This window comes from Brachyhypopomus gauderio, chromosome 14, assembly GCF_052324685.1.
Source record: "Brachyhypopomus gauderio isolate BG-103 chromosome 14, BGAUD_0.2, whole genome shotgun sequence".
Lineage (NCBI taxonomy): Eukaryota > Metazoa > Chordata > Actinopteri > Gymnotiformes > Hypopomidae > Brachyhypopomus > Brachyhypopomus gauderio.
In genome coordinates, this window is record NC_135224.1 from 262,223 (window position 1) to 279,089 (window position 16,867).

Sequence of the window (16,867 nt, forward strand, 5' to 3'; positions counted from 1 at the left end):
TGTCTGATGCATTGAGCTCAGGATGCATACATTTTTTTTAGGTTTTGCCTGGTAAATCGTTAGAGTTATTTTTCCAGCCCGCAACACCTTGGTGGAAAATCTTTCAGACTGTGCCTGTGTACATGGGGGCATCTCACGTCTCATTTTATTCATCGTACCAACAATAGTGGTTTTGTTCGCCAAAAGGGTGTTTGCAAGTGCCAATGAAGTGAAGAAATTGTCAGTCGTTACATTTCTTCCTTTACCCATGAAAGGCTCCATCAAACGCAACACAATATTTTCAGACAACCGTTGACCAGCCGGCCTGCTTTCATCTTTCCCTAGATAGGGAATGGCGTTCAACATATATTTTGTTTCAACATCAGCGGCCACCCAGAACTTAATCCCAAATTTATCGGGATTATTGGCCATGTACTGAGTGAAACGACAGCGAGCTTTAGTTGGGAACAGTTGCTCATCAACAGTTATGTTCTCACCGGGCGTGTAAGAAGCAATGCTGTTTTTCACAAATTTATCAAATATCTCCGAGATCATAGCAAATTTATCAGTCGCAAGGCGGGCAGCCCTTGTGCTCTTGTCATCAAAGCGCAGATAGCGCATGATATCTCTGAATGTCTGTCTAGACATTGTCTCTTTGAAAATGGGATTTCCTAAGTCAGCAGACCAGTATTCATCAAGTTTCATGCTTTTACCGGCTGTTATACCTCTCAAATAAACGAGACCCACAAATGCTTTCAGTTCGTCAGCTGTTAGTTTGAACTGAGCATTATTTCGTTCAGCCTCTGCCTCTGTGTATTTCAGAATTGCGCCCCACATTTCTGTGTCAATCAAACACAGTAAGCTGGTCAGTGGACTTTTAATTTTGTCCTTGGCATAACACGTAGGCCCTGGGGTTTCTCTCACAATATTGCACTCTTGTGCTCTACCCCGAGGTTTGCCAGCAGTTTCAAACCACACCGTACCGTCTTTGGCCTGAAATGAGTCACCACCACACTCAGTTTCAGAGTCCGATTCTGAATCAGATTCAAGATTCAGATCCATTTCACTTTCGCCCTCTCCATCCGACACCTCACATTGTTCGCCCTCCGATTCCATCTCATCAATATTGCACAGCATGTCCAGCACTTGCTTTGGGGTGTACATGATTCTCTGTGCCATTTTTATAATGCACTATGCAACCTTTCAAACGCCCAAACCGAGGAGTCACGCAAACTGTGTTGCTGTTCGATCACCCAAACCGAGCTTTCAAGCAAACTGTGTTGCTGTTCAATCACCCAAACCGAGCTTTCAAGCAAACTGTGTTGCTGTTCAAACGCCCAAACCGAGGAGTCACGCAAACTATGTTGCTGTTCAAACGCCAAAACCGAGCTTTCAAGCAAACTGTGTTGCTGTTCGATCGCCCAAACCGAGCTTTCAAGCAAACTGTGTTGCTGTTCAAACGCCCAAACCGAGGAGTCACGCAAACTATGTTGCTGTTCAAACGCCAAAACCGAGCTTTCAAGCAAACTGTGTTGCTGTTCGATCGCCCAAGCAGAGTTTTCACTCAAACTGTGTAGCCGCGTCCCGACGAATTTATAGCTCACGTTGCCTCATGAATGCTATTGTGAATAAAGTGTTCATAACAGCACCGCCCATGCCATCATCTCAGTTTCGCTCGCATTTACATACGTAACTTGCATTCTGCTTAATTCTTTTGTAATGCCAGTGTGTCAAAAGCAGCCATACATAATGTATGTATCTAACAGCTAGCCCTGGCGAAGAGGGATTATACCCGAGAGATCATTTCTTTGAGATATTGACTTGATAAGTAGGCTAATTACCATTCGCAGAATTCCTGCAAACTACTAAAGCATTTATTAGGCAAAGCAAGACGCTCTCACGGTTTGAAAACCATTGATGTAAACTTATATATAGTATATATTAAATAATATTAATAAATAAAGTATATATTTTAAGACTTTGGAAAGTGAAACACTTTCACTTTCGTTCAACGGACGAATTCCGTTTTGTCTTTACACAATAATCAGTTTGAACTTTGAATAATTTAGTTTTGAAAACTATTGATCTTTATTTAGTTATACTAAATATTAAATGACATACGAATCTTTGCGACACCCGCTGGCAGAAAAGAGAATCACAGTCTTGAAGTGTAGGCGACGACGACAATATTACAGAGATACGAGCGAAATCGATTGAAACTAGCATGTGCAGGGTTTCTTTTAACAATGTAAAAATACTAGTTTATTAAAAGGACAATTCTGGGAAAAGTCATGAAAGGAGGGTTCTGAAATTGGATCCAGTGCAAAGATATTATTATTTTTTGTGCTACTGCGGTCAAGTGACCGGTGCTCGGCGCTTCTAGGTATAATTAGGTCGACCAGAGGCGGCGCTTCTAGTAGACGTCACAGCGGTCAAATGACCGGAGCTTTGGCGCTTCTAGTGTTAACAGCATCAGTACTGTTTATGCATCAGCATCAGTACTGTAATGTTGTTTATGGTGGTATTTCGCTAAATGCTTGATTAGATTGGTTGTATTTAAAGTTCTTACAGCTTTATCACCACGCTTGACTTTACTGTGGCATATGTTGCACTCTACCTCTTTGTCTTTGTTGTCCTTTAAGGTAAAATAATCCTACACAACTGACATTTTTACCAATAACTTCAAATTGACATGGCCATCCTAATGGTTAAGAGATGCCACTGAGCTAAATTGGGGCGATGCTATGCTCGTGTGCTTAAGGTGTGCTGGAAAATGCAGACCGGATTTTACTCTCACTAGCAAAATCACAGCAAAAACTGGAATGGATTATCTAAATGGGTGCACTGGAAAGTCCGGATCGGACTTTAAAAAAAAAAAAAAAAAAAAAAAAAAAAAACTGGATCGGCATTTTCTCGTGCCTGCCGATGCGATACGCATTTTTTGCAAATATCGGATCTGGACAAGCCTATAATGAACCATTAAGATCTAGTCTTGTGTCTCCCTCCTGATGTGTGTGCATGAAATTATACTTATGGTACATTATGATTGCCCATGTGTTCAGATCTAAACATTGCACAGTGTGATCACTGTGTTTAAATCTCAGTCATGTACCTCAAGTGATGTTTGTAGCAGTGATGTCTCAAAGTTAAGAGCTTTTCTCCACTGTTGTCCCTCATCTGCAGTCTGAATAACTGCAGCATCACTGAACAAGGCTGCTCCACTCTGACATCATCTCTACATTCAAATCCTTCCCACCTGAGAGAGCTGCACCTGAGTGGGAATGAACTAGGAGACTCAGGAGTGAAGCAGCTCTCTGCTCTACTGAAACACACGGACTGTAAACTGCAGATACTGAGGTGAGTTCTGATTCTGACTACACATGAAATAATGCATTAATGTAACTTTGATGATTGATGTGTATAAAAGTCAAAGTCATGCCTTGGATCAAGTGCAAGGATATATTTGTATTTGGATACAAATATATTTGATTTGATTTGATGCCTTCAACCAGTATAGGAATTGAACTACTTATACATCCATATTTCATTAATGTTTTCTTCAGTAAATCTTGTATCTCACAGTGATGACTCAACAGCTAAAACATTTTCTTCTATTACTTTTTTGTATTTTCTTCAGACTTTCAGACTGCAGTATAAAGGAGGAAGGATATACAGCTCTTTATTCAGCTCTGAAGTCAAACCCCTCATCACACCTGACAGATCTGGATCTGAGAGGAAACGACCCTGGAGACTCAGGAGTGAAGAAACTCACTGAGATACTAGAGAATCCAAAATATAAACTGAACAAACTGAGGTGAACAACTTTACACTTATATTCGTGATTGTTTGTTGTTGTTGTTTACACACGTGTGACGGGCAGGGTGAGCGAAACAAGATCGAAGCGATCACGCCAAGTCTCAGGGAAAATGTATGGTTTGATAGAAAAGTGCGCAAACCAAAAACCTGTGACTTGATCCAAATTAAGGATATAATAACCAGCAGTCAACAGGTACAAAGACAAGACATATATAGGCAAACAAACGACCCTCAGGTGAGACGGATCGCGGGCTCCGCCCACCTGAGGGACAAACAACAACCACAACAACAGGACATCTGCCGCTGTGAACGGGGGCGACTAGTAGGGGGCCCACTGTACCGTGACAGATCCCCCCTCCAAGCCGCACTCCCCTCTAGGGGTGTGTTTAAAAAATCGATCTTTCAATTCAAATCGATCTTCATTTGAATGATTCAATATCAATTTATGAAACCTGAGATCGATCTTTAGAATGAGCCAATTTTCCCCGCATATGCGTACTGTTTTAACGTATCGCGTTTTATCTCGCGAAATCATCCTTTTTTTCTCGAGCACCGCCACTTGGCTGGGGTGATCAGCATGGCTGCGGCAAGAGTAAAAAAAATGTACCTATGATCCACATCTATGATTCAATGAGTTACTAGTTTGCTCTGGCGCCAACCACTGGCAAGTGATCGATCACGATATAATACTTAATTTGTGTCCATTTTACACCGCCACTCCTCCAGGTTCAAATCTCACGATCTTGAAAAATTGGCAACCCTGCAGATGTATGGTTACATTTTGGATTCAGAAACCAAGATGGTAGGGAAGAGTTGGATAAAAGCACAGCCGTGTGTAATTTAACGCGACACCATCGTGATATTCAAAAAACGCCAGAACCCAAACAAACTCCACTAGAGAAGGCATTTGCGATTAAACTCTCGTGCCAAAAAATAACCGAAGTGCTTGAATTCCACCTTTTAAAGGTGTATGAACCCTGCAAACATGACTTTGTTTATTGCGCTGAAACACGGCGCGCGCAAAGTTACAAAATTCGAGAGGTGCACGAGCTCGTGAAGCGACAGTGCACGAGCGGAGCCACCGCGATTGCGTCGTTTTCGCCGTGCGGACCATCTCCAAGATGTCAAAAAGCAGTCATGAATAAATCTTTTTATCATTAAGGTTTTTGGACCTTAATGTTTACAATATTCAGAACTATGTTCATAAATGTTTTTGTTACATGTAAAAAAAAAAAAAAAAAACTTAATTTGCAGTTTAAAGGGCTGTTCAAACCAGTTTCAGTGCCTTTTCTGGTAAAGGAGATATGTGGAAGAGTGTGCATTAATTGATATTTAAAAAAAGAATGTAACTGTTGTTCACAGTATAAACACTAATATCTTAATACATTTTAATAAAGTTTGAGTGTTCCTTGTATCTGTGACGGGTAGGGTGAGCGAAAATAAATGGAAGCGATCACGCCAAGTCTCAGGGAAAAAGGATGGTTTAATATGTAAAGTGCGCAAACCAAAACCCATGAACTGATCCGAATTAAGGATATAATAACCAGCGGTCAACTGGTACAAAGACAAGACATATATAGACGAATAAACGACCCTCAGGTGAGACGGATTGCGGGCTCCGCCCACCTGAGGGACGAACAAAACACCACACCCACAGGACAAGCTGCTGCTGTAGACGGGGGCGACCAGTAGGGGGCCCGCTGTACCGTGACAGTATCATTACAACATTTCACATTCAAACTACACTTTTTATTGTAACTGAAATGTCCCTACAAGAATCGATATTGAATCGGATCGAATCGAATCGAAAATCGAATTGAATCGGGACCTTGTGAATCGAAATCGAATCGAAATGGGAAATCAGTGGTGATACCCACCCCTACTTCCCTCCACCGGCTGTGTGGCACACAGCGGCAGCACACAAAACAAAGGGGCAGGAAGGCAGGGACAAAGGAAACACCCCCTGTAGTCCTGGAGCTGAAACACAAAAACACACACACGTTAGCTCACCTATCGACTGGGTCGTCAACAACACAAAACCACGCCCCGGTTGGTCACAGGGCCCTCACGTCCTAACCGGCATTTGGCCGCTTAGCCCCACAGGTGTGAGGACGAGGAGCTACAGCTCCTTATTCGTCCGAGGTGCACGTGTGTGCAGGTTACCTCCCCGGGGCGTGGCTACGTCACCTCCTGGACATACCTCCTCCCGGAGCTGACCCCTGCCTTCTGCTAGAGGCCACCCCAGCCTCCTGGGGAGTCAGCCTCCCATTACGAGGTGGACTCCTCCATCCAACCCAGGAGTGCCAGAGACCGAGGCCCAGAGCACCCCCGTCGTGGGCTGGGGAACAGCCCCAAGGGCCTCCTGGTCACCCCGAGCAGGAGGGAGGATCTCCATCTCCAGCAGGAGCTCTTCAGACCGGCCACCCCACAACATAAGGGGGCTCCTGTCAGGTGGAGACCCCCACAAGGTCCAGGAACACCACGATCCACCGCCAAGGAGAAGCACCTGCACATAAAAAACACACACAACACAAACACGTACTTTCCCTGATCCCCCTACCATGGGGGAGGGGTCTCCCTTGCCGCCCACGTTCCTGGTCAGGGCCTCCGACCGGAGTTACGCCCTCTGTGGCACGGGACCACAGCTGCCCCCCGCCCCCCAAACACATTTAAGGGGGGGGAGGGGGGGAATTACATGTAACAAATCACAAACACGCTAGGACAAAACACACACGCAATGACAAGGCAAACAAAGAATTGTGTGCCAATACTGAATGGACGAGACCCAAGATGGAGGCGCATGCAGACGCAGCGGCTTGGTACACTCTTTTCCTCATCTTTGTTCGTTTGTTAAGTTTGTTCGTACAGCTATCAGAGGCACTCATTCACTATGGGAGAACTGAATTCCTGGATATAGGTCAGCAATATCAGCACTGCATGTCCGGAAATTTTGATTTTATACCACTTGAGATCAAAAGATTTCAGCCGACCAGCGGTACCATCATCATCCCGCACCAGTGACGCCGGAGACGGAGAAGAGAACGTAAACAAAAACGAGGCAAGAGAAGCGGCCTACGTGCTAAGCTACAGGCTAAACCACACAGACTCGCTCTACTGAGTTTGTTTCTCTCAAACTCCAGGTCACTCGTAAAATAAGATGGATGAGATACGTTTAAGTGTTCAGAGAAGGTGCAGACATAGAGCAGTACACTTCTTCTGTCCTGTCCTATATACAGTTCTGCACAGACTCTGTCCTGCCTACCAAGATCATCAAAGTGTTTCCAAATCAGAAGCCATGGTTGGACAACACAGTGCGCAGTCTGCTTAGGGCCAGAGACGCTGCCTATAGAGTGGGTGACATGCTGACATACAGCAGTGCCACGACCACTCACTACCTGACACTTTGAACCAGTTCTTCGCATGCTATGATACCCAAGAAGGCGGAGTACTGGCCAAGCCCCCGAGACCTGAAGAGCAGCAGCCATATCTCACTCTTCAGCACCATCAGGTGAGATCCACTCTGAGGAAGATAGATACTTCCAAAGCTGCGGGGCCGGACAAGGTTTCAGGCAAAGCACTAAAATTATGTGCGGACCAATTAGCAGGTGTATTTCTGGACATTTTTAACATCTCCTTATAGCAGATGGGGAATCTGCCTTAAATCATCTGTCATTGTACCTGTTCCTAAAACGTCTGCAATAACTTCTCAATGACTACCGACCAGTTGCTCTGACCCCTGTGATCGCAAAATGCTTTGAGAGACTCATCCTGAGACATATTGGGGACAGTATTCCACTCAGTTTGGACAAACACCAGTTTGCCTACAGGGGGAATTGTTCCACAGAGGATGTCATCTCCATCGCACTCCACACGGGCCTGTCTCACCTGGATTACAGGACAGTTAAAAGAACTGCACACGCCCCTCTACTCATAGATGGAGATGAAGTGAAACGGGTGCACAGCCTCAAATACCTCGGACTCCACATCACAGCTGATCTCACCTGGACTCTAAACACCTCACACCTCATAAAGAAGGCCCATCAGAGACTTTTCTTTCTGAGGAAACTAAAGCAGTCTGGACTCCCCTCACAACTGCTCATGAACTTTTACACCAGCACAATCGAGAGTGTCCTCTGTCTCTGCATGACTGTATGGTATTCCAGCTGTACAGCACAATCGAGAGCGTCCTCTGTCTCTGCATGACTGTATGGTATTCCAGCTGTACAGCACAATCGAGAGCATCCTCTGTCTCTGCATGACTGTATGGTATTCCAGCTGTACAGCACAATGGAGAGCATCCTTTGTCTCTGCATGACTGTATGGTATTCCAGCTGTACAGCACAATTGAGAGTGTCCTCTGTCTCTGCATGACTGTATGGTATTCCAGCTGTACAGCACAATTGAGAGCGTCCTCTGTCTCTGCATGACTGTATGGTACTCCAGCTGTACAGCACAATTGAGAGTGTCCTCTGTCTCTGCATGACTGTATGGTATTCCAGCTGTACAGCACAATTGAGAGTGTCCTCTGTCTCTGCATGACTGTATGGTACTCCAGCTGTACAGTACAATCGAGAGTGTACTCTGTCTCTGCATGACTGTATGGTACTCCAGCTGTACAGCACAAGAGAGAAAGAACCTGACCCGGGTGGTCAGAACAGCACAGAGGATCATAGGGAGTCCACTCACAGATCTGGACTCTGTGTATGCTGGCCGCCTTCATAAAAAAGCCAGCAACATGATCAAGGATCCCACCCACCCAGGACACCATCTCTTTATTCCTCTACCTTCAGGACGAAGATACAGGACAATAATAACCCGGACTAACAGGCTGAGGAACAGCTTCTTTCCCAGAGCTGTAACATCCATCACTCCCCCTGCAAACCCGAACCTTTAGGACCTATTGCACTACACTATTAATATATCTCTCACTTGCAACTTTGCACCCAAAATTTGTATTGCTGCTATTTATTTTTATTTTTAGTTTAGTTATAATACTTTAATACCATACATCATGTAAATACACTGTTATACCATGCCACATAATCAAAACAGTCATACCATCATGCCATAGTTGCCTCACCTACACCATGCTGCTAATATAAACCTGTATCAGTATCTGTGCCGACAGACTAGTGAAATGTTTTTATGTATATATGTTGTCTCGCACTGTTGTGTTATACGTTATCTTGTTATGTGACTAAGAGGTACCAATCAGAATCTCGTTGTATCATATACAATGACAATAAATTCTACTCTACTCTCTACGTGTGTGCTCGCTTACACCCAAGAGTGACGCACCGCTCAAGTTCGCAGTCGCTCCCCACATAAACACAAGACAAACCGGGAGCGAGGCGACCGTGACGAGCGGCGACCGCGTCACACACAAAACATTTAACAATTAACACAAGCGAGCAACGCACACTGATCCACATGACCATTCACACCAACACCACAAACAACACTTATACAAGAAGAGCCTTCCCAGGGAAGACGCCCTGGTCCTCAGCGTGCCACACACATCCACATAAGCACGGCAGAACTCTTCACACAAACACCACGCAGACAAACACTTACCACGAGACATGACCACGAACAAAGGAGAAAGAAAAGGAGACTGGCGGCTTCTGAAGGGTGGCTGGTCATTTTGTGAGGGGTGAAACAAAAAGGAAGCGATCACACCAAGTCTCAGGGTAAATGTATGGTTTAATAGAAAAGTGTGCAAACCAAAAACCCGTGACTTGATCCAAATTAAGGATATAATGACCAGCTGGTACAAAGACAAGACATACATAGACAAACAAACGACCCTCAGGTGAGACGGATCACGGGCTCCGGCCACCTGAGTGACAAACACCACAACAACAACAACGACAACTGCCGCTGTGGACGGAGGTGACCGGTAGGGGGCCGCCTCACCGTGACAACACGTTTGTGGTTGTATATTAAATGGTTAGATACTGAAAGGAGTAAAGACGCTCAGTGATAAACAAATGATGCAGATTAATTAAAAAATACAGAAAATAAAAACATCCCAGAGTTATTCTTATAGTTAAGTAATATTCACTTGTACATTTTTAATTATGCAATTTATTAATTTTAAACTGATTAATTGGTGTTTTAGATCTGTTTTGTGTGAGTGTTAGTACATGAGGATTTGATTAAAGAATCCTCAGTTTGAATTTTGCTTTATTGACTATACAGCATTAGTGATTGATAGTAACACACATGGCCCACTGCTGTATAGTGATAACAGTAACACTCTTCTTACTCCATTATACTGAACATTTATCATAACTGCATGTCCCTCTCTCTCTACAGACTGTTGAAGATTCCTGCTGCAGAGGAAGCCTGTGATTCTCTGACTAAAGCTCTGAGAACAAACGCCTTACTGCTGAGAGAGCTGGATCTGAGTAAATCTAAACTAAAATACCTCAGAATAGAGAAGATCTGTGCTCTACTGCAGGATTCACACTTCAGACTGCAAAAACTCATGTAAGAAATCTAATTAAAACAATCATAGACTGGTACAGTGATGTCATCACACATTGGACATCAGCTTATGACATCTTGCATATTTATCATTGAAAAATATTTCTGTTGTTTTGGGATTTGAATGAAATAGGTGAAAACTTGTTCAAGTATGTATTTAAGAGTATTGAAAGTTTGCTTTCCTAAAGAAATGTAGGTGGAATTTTGAAATGCCATTTTAATTAAAAGTCTGATGGCCATATGTGCTGTGTCTCCATCTAGGGTCTGATCTAACTATACCATGTGTATTGTGTCTCCATCTAGGGTCTGATATAACCGTCTCATGTGTACTGTGTCTCCATCTAGGGTCTGATCTAACTATCTCATGTGTACTGTGTCTTGTTCTTCTTTCTTCTTCTCTGCAGGCTGCATCAAACAGACAGTAAGTCAGAGTTTAGTGGTTTGTTTTCAGCTCTCATTTTAAACCCCTCACACCTGAGAGAGCTGAATCTGAATGGGAGTAGACCAGACACACCAGGAGTGAAAAATCTCTGCAGACTACTGAAGAACCCTGACTGCAAACTGGAGAAACTACAGTGAGAACTATTACCTTCATCAACACTAATAAAGTTATATATATGTTTTCACTAGGGTTGCAGCGGTAACCGGTTTCACGGTATACCACGGTATTAAAATGCACGGTTATCATACCGTGTGCGTTTGCTTATTACCGGTAAAAAGCAAGCCAGCGGAGAAACTGACCCGCGCATGCGCAACTCCGCTCCGGTTCAGCTACTCAGCACACAGCAGTGAGAATGGCAGAAAGTGCATCAGACTTAACACATTTTTTTACAAAAAAAAAAAGCTAAACTAAAATCAGTGGCGAAAATGACGTAATCGCGGTGGCTCCGCCCGTGCGCGAGGGTCTCGCGCGCTGTCGATTCGCGAGGTCGTACACCTCTCGAATTTTGTAACTTTGCGCGCTGCGCCTCAGCGCAATGAACAAAGTCACGTTTGCAGGATTCATACACGTTTAAAAGGTGGAATTAAAACACTTGTACGTCACTTTAAAGGTCCGTTTCAATATTTCCCAGCACCTTAAACTTAATTAAGTTAAATATTTATACATATACTCGAAATAATTCGCTTTTTCATCACATTATTTAATGATTGTTTATTTCCAAAACGCCCAATCTTAACGTCTTCACGTTCTCTCATGTTTTGTCCTGGAATTAAAAGAGGCTCGTATTTGTTAACGTAAGACAAAAGAACTGTGCGGAGTCGCGTGCTACGGTCACTAGTGAAAGTATAAACCTAGCTTTTTATGGTCATTGCTTTCACTGGATGTGAAAGACGCTATTAATTTACATGCGTTCAAATTCTAACGTACCTGTTTTTGATATGTTAAAACCAGACTCGGTGTGAAAACCTTAAAATAGAAATCTCTATTGTGATGATGTCAGAAATAAATCCTCTCTTCCTGCAGTATCTGGTTATATTCCAACTTGGCAGTACAACGGACGTTTACAACAGTTGTTGATCAGACACTGACCCAGGCTGAGTTTATCAGATATTAAATAATTTAAACTTAAATAATTGTACTGAAATCCATGATTTAGGTTTCTCTAATTTTGCAGTATTTATATAAACATGTGTACAGCTTATTTTTTTAAAGGACACATTTTGTATACAATAGTTCCAGGTTTCTACAATAAATAGTTAATTGAACAAAAATAACTTGTAATTTCTTTAAGGGTCGGTGTATCTTTTAATAATATACAAACTAACTGTGATACCGTGATAACCGTGATACCGCGGTATTTTCTGAGACGGTTATCATACCGTGAAAATCTCATACCGTTGCAACCCTAGTTTTCACACACACACAGTATTAATAGATTATTTTGTTAATAATCTTGCTACCACACAGACTGGAATATGTAATTATGTTTTTGGCCAGTTCTTGCTGCTACTTGACTATAGTTTAATTGAGGCCAGGAGTGTGTGGTGTGTTTGTGGTGGAGTGATAGTCAGTGAATGGCATTTAGACCTGAATGTCCCACTATTCAAGATGTGATGAGGCAGTGTAGAGTGTCAGTGGTGTCACCAGAGCGGTGGGCAGCCCGGCCCCCAGGGAGCAGTTAGGGTTAAGTACATTGTTCAAAGGCACTTCAGTCATGGCCTAAGGCCTGAGAATCAAACCTACAACCCTCTGGTCACAACAACGGTTCCCTAACCACCAGACCATACTATATCCATCAAAATTTCTCAAGTTGAACACTTCAATCCAATTCTATGAAGGATTTAATATTTGCTCTAACTCAAATCCCTCTGTGTTCCTGCATGTTACTTTGTTGTTAAACTAATGTTGAAAAGTGTTTTACTCTTGATAAGTAGCCAGCTGAATTAGGTGTGTTTGAATAATACACAATGGTTAGTAAGGAGAAACTTACCTGTTTATTTAGCAATTAATAAACTCAAAATAGACAAAATAATTAATAACAAACAGCTTTACCACAACGCTTAACTTTACTGTGGCACATTTTGCACTCTACCTCTTCATCTTTGTCATCCTTTAAGATAAAATAATCCCACACAACTGATATTTTTACCGATAACTTCAAATTTACATGGCCTTCTGAATCTGAATCTGAATCTTACATGGCCGTCTGAAACTGAATCGGGAGTCTGGATCGGCATTTTCTCGTGTCTGCCGATCCAATACGCATTTTTTGCAAATATGGGTGGCCGATCTGATCCAAATATCAGATTGGGACAAGCCTATAAGGAACCATTAAGATCTAGTATTTTGTCTCCCTCCTGATGTTTGTGCATGAAATACTTATGGTACATTATGTTTGCCCATGTGTACAGATCTAAACATGGTTCTGTGTGATCACTCATGTACCTCAAGTGATGTTTGTAGCAGTGATGTCTCAAAGCAGTTAAAGTTAAGAGCTTTTCTCCACTATTGTCCCTCATCTGCAGTCTGAATAACTGCAGCATCACTGAACAAGGCTGCTCCACTCTGACATCATCTCTACATTCAAATCCTTCACACCTGAGAGAGCTGCACCTGAGTGGGAATGAACTAGGAGACTCAGGAGTGAAGCAGCTCTCTGCTCTACTGAAACACAAGGACTGTAAACTGCAGATACTGAGGTGAGTTCTGATTCTGACTACACATGAAATAATGCATTAATGTAGCTTTGATGATGGATGTTTATAAAAGTCAGAATCATACCTTTAAACAGTATAAGAATTCACATGCCACTCCCCTCACATGATTGGGAGATTCCTGTGTCACTTATTACATAAACAATACATCATCATGACATCACTAAGTATCCGCCCCTCACAGAAGTATGCATGTAAGTATGTTTTCAGACAAATGCTTATATTGAAAAAAGGCCTGTAGACTTTTGAGTGTGAGGTGGTCATAATAAGTTTAAGTTGCCATTGTGATTCTCACCCCAATTGAAATGAATCCTCTGCATTTATCTATCTGTGCAGTGAGAACACACACACACACACACACACACACACACACACACACACACACTAGTGATCACTAGGGGGCTGTGGTATACACACACACACACACACACACACACACTAGTGATCTCTAGGGTGCTGTGGTGCACACGTACCCAGGACAGTGGGCAGCCCTAGCCCGGCCCCCAGGAAGCTGTTGTAAATGTTTAACCATCACGTGTCCTCAAATTTCTTTTGAGTAATGTCTACTTGATTTGTGTTGTTACATCTGCCCAGAAAATAAGGTTAATAATTAACTAGGGATGTCCCGATCCAGCTTTTTGAACTTGCGATCCAATACAGATATTTATTTGCACTTCCAATACCGATACCGGCTGATACCGATACCGGCCTATCCGAGCATAAAGTTAAGTTATTTAGCCAACTTACCATATTGTTAAACTCATGTTGAAAAGTGTTTTACTCTTGATAAGTAGCCAGCTGTTTTAGGTGTGTTTGAATAATACACAATGGTTGGTAAGGAGAAACGTAGCTGTTTATTTAGCAATTAATAAACTCAAAATAGACAATAATAAATAACAAACAGAAATGGCATCAGTAAACCAAAAAAGTGCAAATAATTTTGTAAATTGTATTTAAAAAGCAAAACACACAACCTGAGTAGAAAATAGTATATTAACAGCATCAGTACTGTTTATGCATCAGTACTGTAATGTTGTTTATGGTGGTATTTCACTAAATGCTTGATTAGATTGGTTGTATTAAAAGTTCTTACAGCTTTACCACCACGCTTGACTTTACTGTGGCACATTTTGCACTCTACCTCTTCGTCTTTGTCGTCCTTTAAGGTAAAATAATCCCACACAACTGACATTTTTACCGATAACTTCAAATTTACATTGCTGTCTTAATGGTTAGGAGTGGGCAATAAATTTTTATAATGGGCCACATGAGCAACCTGAATTTTGTCAGAGGGCCAAACAAATGATAACTTGAACTTAGTTGATGGGGGGGGGTGGCGAACGTAAATTGTTGACGCGGGGGGGGTGGCGAACGTTGACGGCCACGTAATTTAGCCTTCACTTGTCGCCGATCGCCTATAATGTTTCTACTTCACGCACATACGCACGTACATCCACATGGAATTAGCACAAACCGCTTTCAAAATAAAAGCGTCACAGTTGTATTGCACACGCGACATAGATATTTGTTTAACTTATGTTGTAATTTATGATTGGCCTCTCGCCGGATGTGGCCCGCGGGCCGTAGTTTGCCCAGGTCTGGGTTAGGAGATGCCACTGAGCTAAATTAGGGCGATGCTATGCTCGTGTGCTTAACACTAGAAGCGCCAAAGCTCCGGTCATTTGACCGCTGTGACGTCTACTAGAAGCGCCGCCTCTGGTCGACCTAATTATACCTAGAAGCGCCGAGCACCGGTCACTTGACCGCAGTAGCACAAAAAATAATAATATCTTTGCACTGGATCCAATTTCAGAACCCTCCTTTCATGACTTTTCCCAGAATTGTCCTTTTAATAAACTAGTATTTTTACATTGTTAAAAGAAACCCTGCACATGCTAGTTTCAATCGATTTCGCTCGTATCTCTGTAATATTGTCGTCGTCGCCTACACTTCAAGACTGTGATTCTCTTTTCTGCCAGCGGGTGTCGCAAAGATTCGTATGTCATTTAATATTTAGTATAACTAAATAAAGATCAATAGTTTTCAAAACTAAATTATTCAAAGTTCAAACTGATTATTGTGTAAAGACAAAACGGAATTCGTCCGTTGAACGAAAGTGAAAGTGTTTCACTTTCCAAAGTCTTAAAATATATACTTTATTTATTAATATTATTTAATATATACTATATATAAGTTTACATCAATGGTTTTCAAACCGTGAGAGCGTCTTGCTTTGCCTAATAAATGCTTTAGTAGTTTGCAGGAATTCTGCGAATGGTAATTAGCCTACTTATCAAGTCAATATCTCAAAGAAATGATCTCTCGGGTATAATCCCTCTTCGCCAGGGCTAGCTGTTAGATACATACATTATGTATGGCTGCTTTTGACACACTGGCATTACAAAAGAATTAAGCAGAATGCAAGTTACGTATGTAAATGCGAGCGAAACTGAGATGATGGCATGGGCGGTGCTGTTATGAACACTTTATTCACAATAGCATTCATGAGGCAACGTGAGCTATAAATTCGTCGGGACGCGGCTACACAGTTTGAGTGAAAACTCTGCTTGGGCGATCGAACAGCAACACAGTTTGCTTGAAAGCTCGGTTTTGGCGTTTGAACAGCAACATAGTTTGCGTGACTCCTCGGTTTGGGCGTTTGAACAGCAACACAGTTTGCTTGAAAGCTCGGTTTGGGCGATCGAACAGCAACACAGTTTGCTTGAAAGCTCGGTTTTGGCGTTTGAACAGCAACATAGTTTGCGTGACTCCTCGGTTTGGGCGTTTGAACAGCAACACAGTTTGCTTGAAAGCTCGGTTTGGGTGATTGAACAGCAACACAGTTTGCTTGAAAGCTCGGTTTGGGTGATCGAACAGCAACACAGTTTGCGTGACTCCTCGGTTTGGGCGTTTGAAAGGTTGCATAGTGCATTATAAAAATGGCACAGAGAATCATGTACACCCCAAAGCAAGTGCTGGACATGCTGTGCAATATTGATGAGATGGAATCGGAGGGCGAACAATGTGAGGTGTCGGATGGAGAGGGCGAAAGTGAAATGGATCTGAATCTTGAATCTGATTCAGAATCGGACTCTGAAACTGAGTGTGGTGGTGACTCATTTCAGGCCAAAGACGGTACGGTGTGGTTTGAAACTGCTGGCAAACCTCGGGGTAGAGCACAAGAGTGCAATATTGTGAGAGAAACCCCAGGGCCTACGTGTTATGCCAAGGACAAAATTAAAAGTCCACTGACCAGCTTACTGTGTTTGATTGACACAGAAATGTGGGGCGCAATTCTGAAATACACAGAGGCAGAGGCTGAACGAAATAATGCTCAGTTCAAACTAACAGCTGACGAACTGAAAGCATTTGTGGGTCTCGTTTATTTGAGAGGTATAACAGCCGGTAAAAGCATGAAACTTGATGA

General features: G+C 42.6%; 1 protein-coding gene across 1 annotated transcript in view; it reads left to right on the forward strand.

Moving 5' to 3' along the window:
* Positions 1 to 16,867, forward strand: part of LOC143474464 (uncharacterized) — a 177,279-nt gene that overhangs the window by 77,987 nt on the left and 82,425 nt on the right. The window contains exons 17-21 of the mRNA XM_076971930.1: positions 3,163 to 3,336; positions 3,617 to 3,793; positions 10,114 to 10,287; positions 10,689 to 10,859; positions 13,252 to 13,425. Of these exons, the coding sequence (XP_076828045.1) occupies positions 3,163 to 3,336; positions 3,617 to 3,793; positions 10,114 to 10,287; positions 10,689 to 10,859; positions 13,252 to 13,425 (870 nt within the window). The remainder of the gene's footprint in view (positions 1 to 3,162; positions 3,337 to 3,616; positions 3,794 to 10,113; positions 10,288 to 10,688; positions 10,860 to 13,251; positions 13,426 to 16,867) is intronic.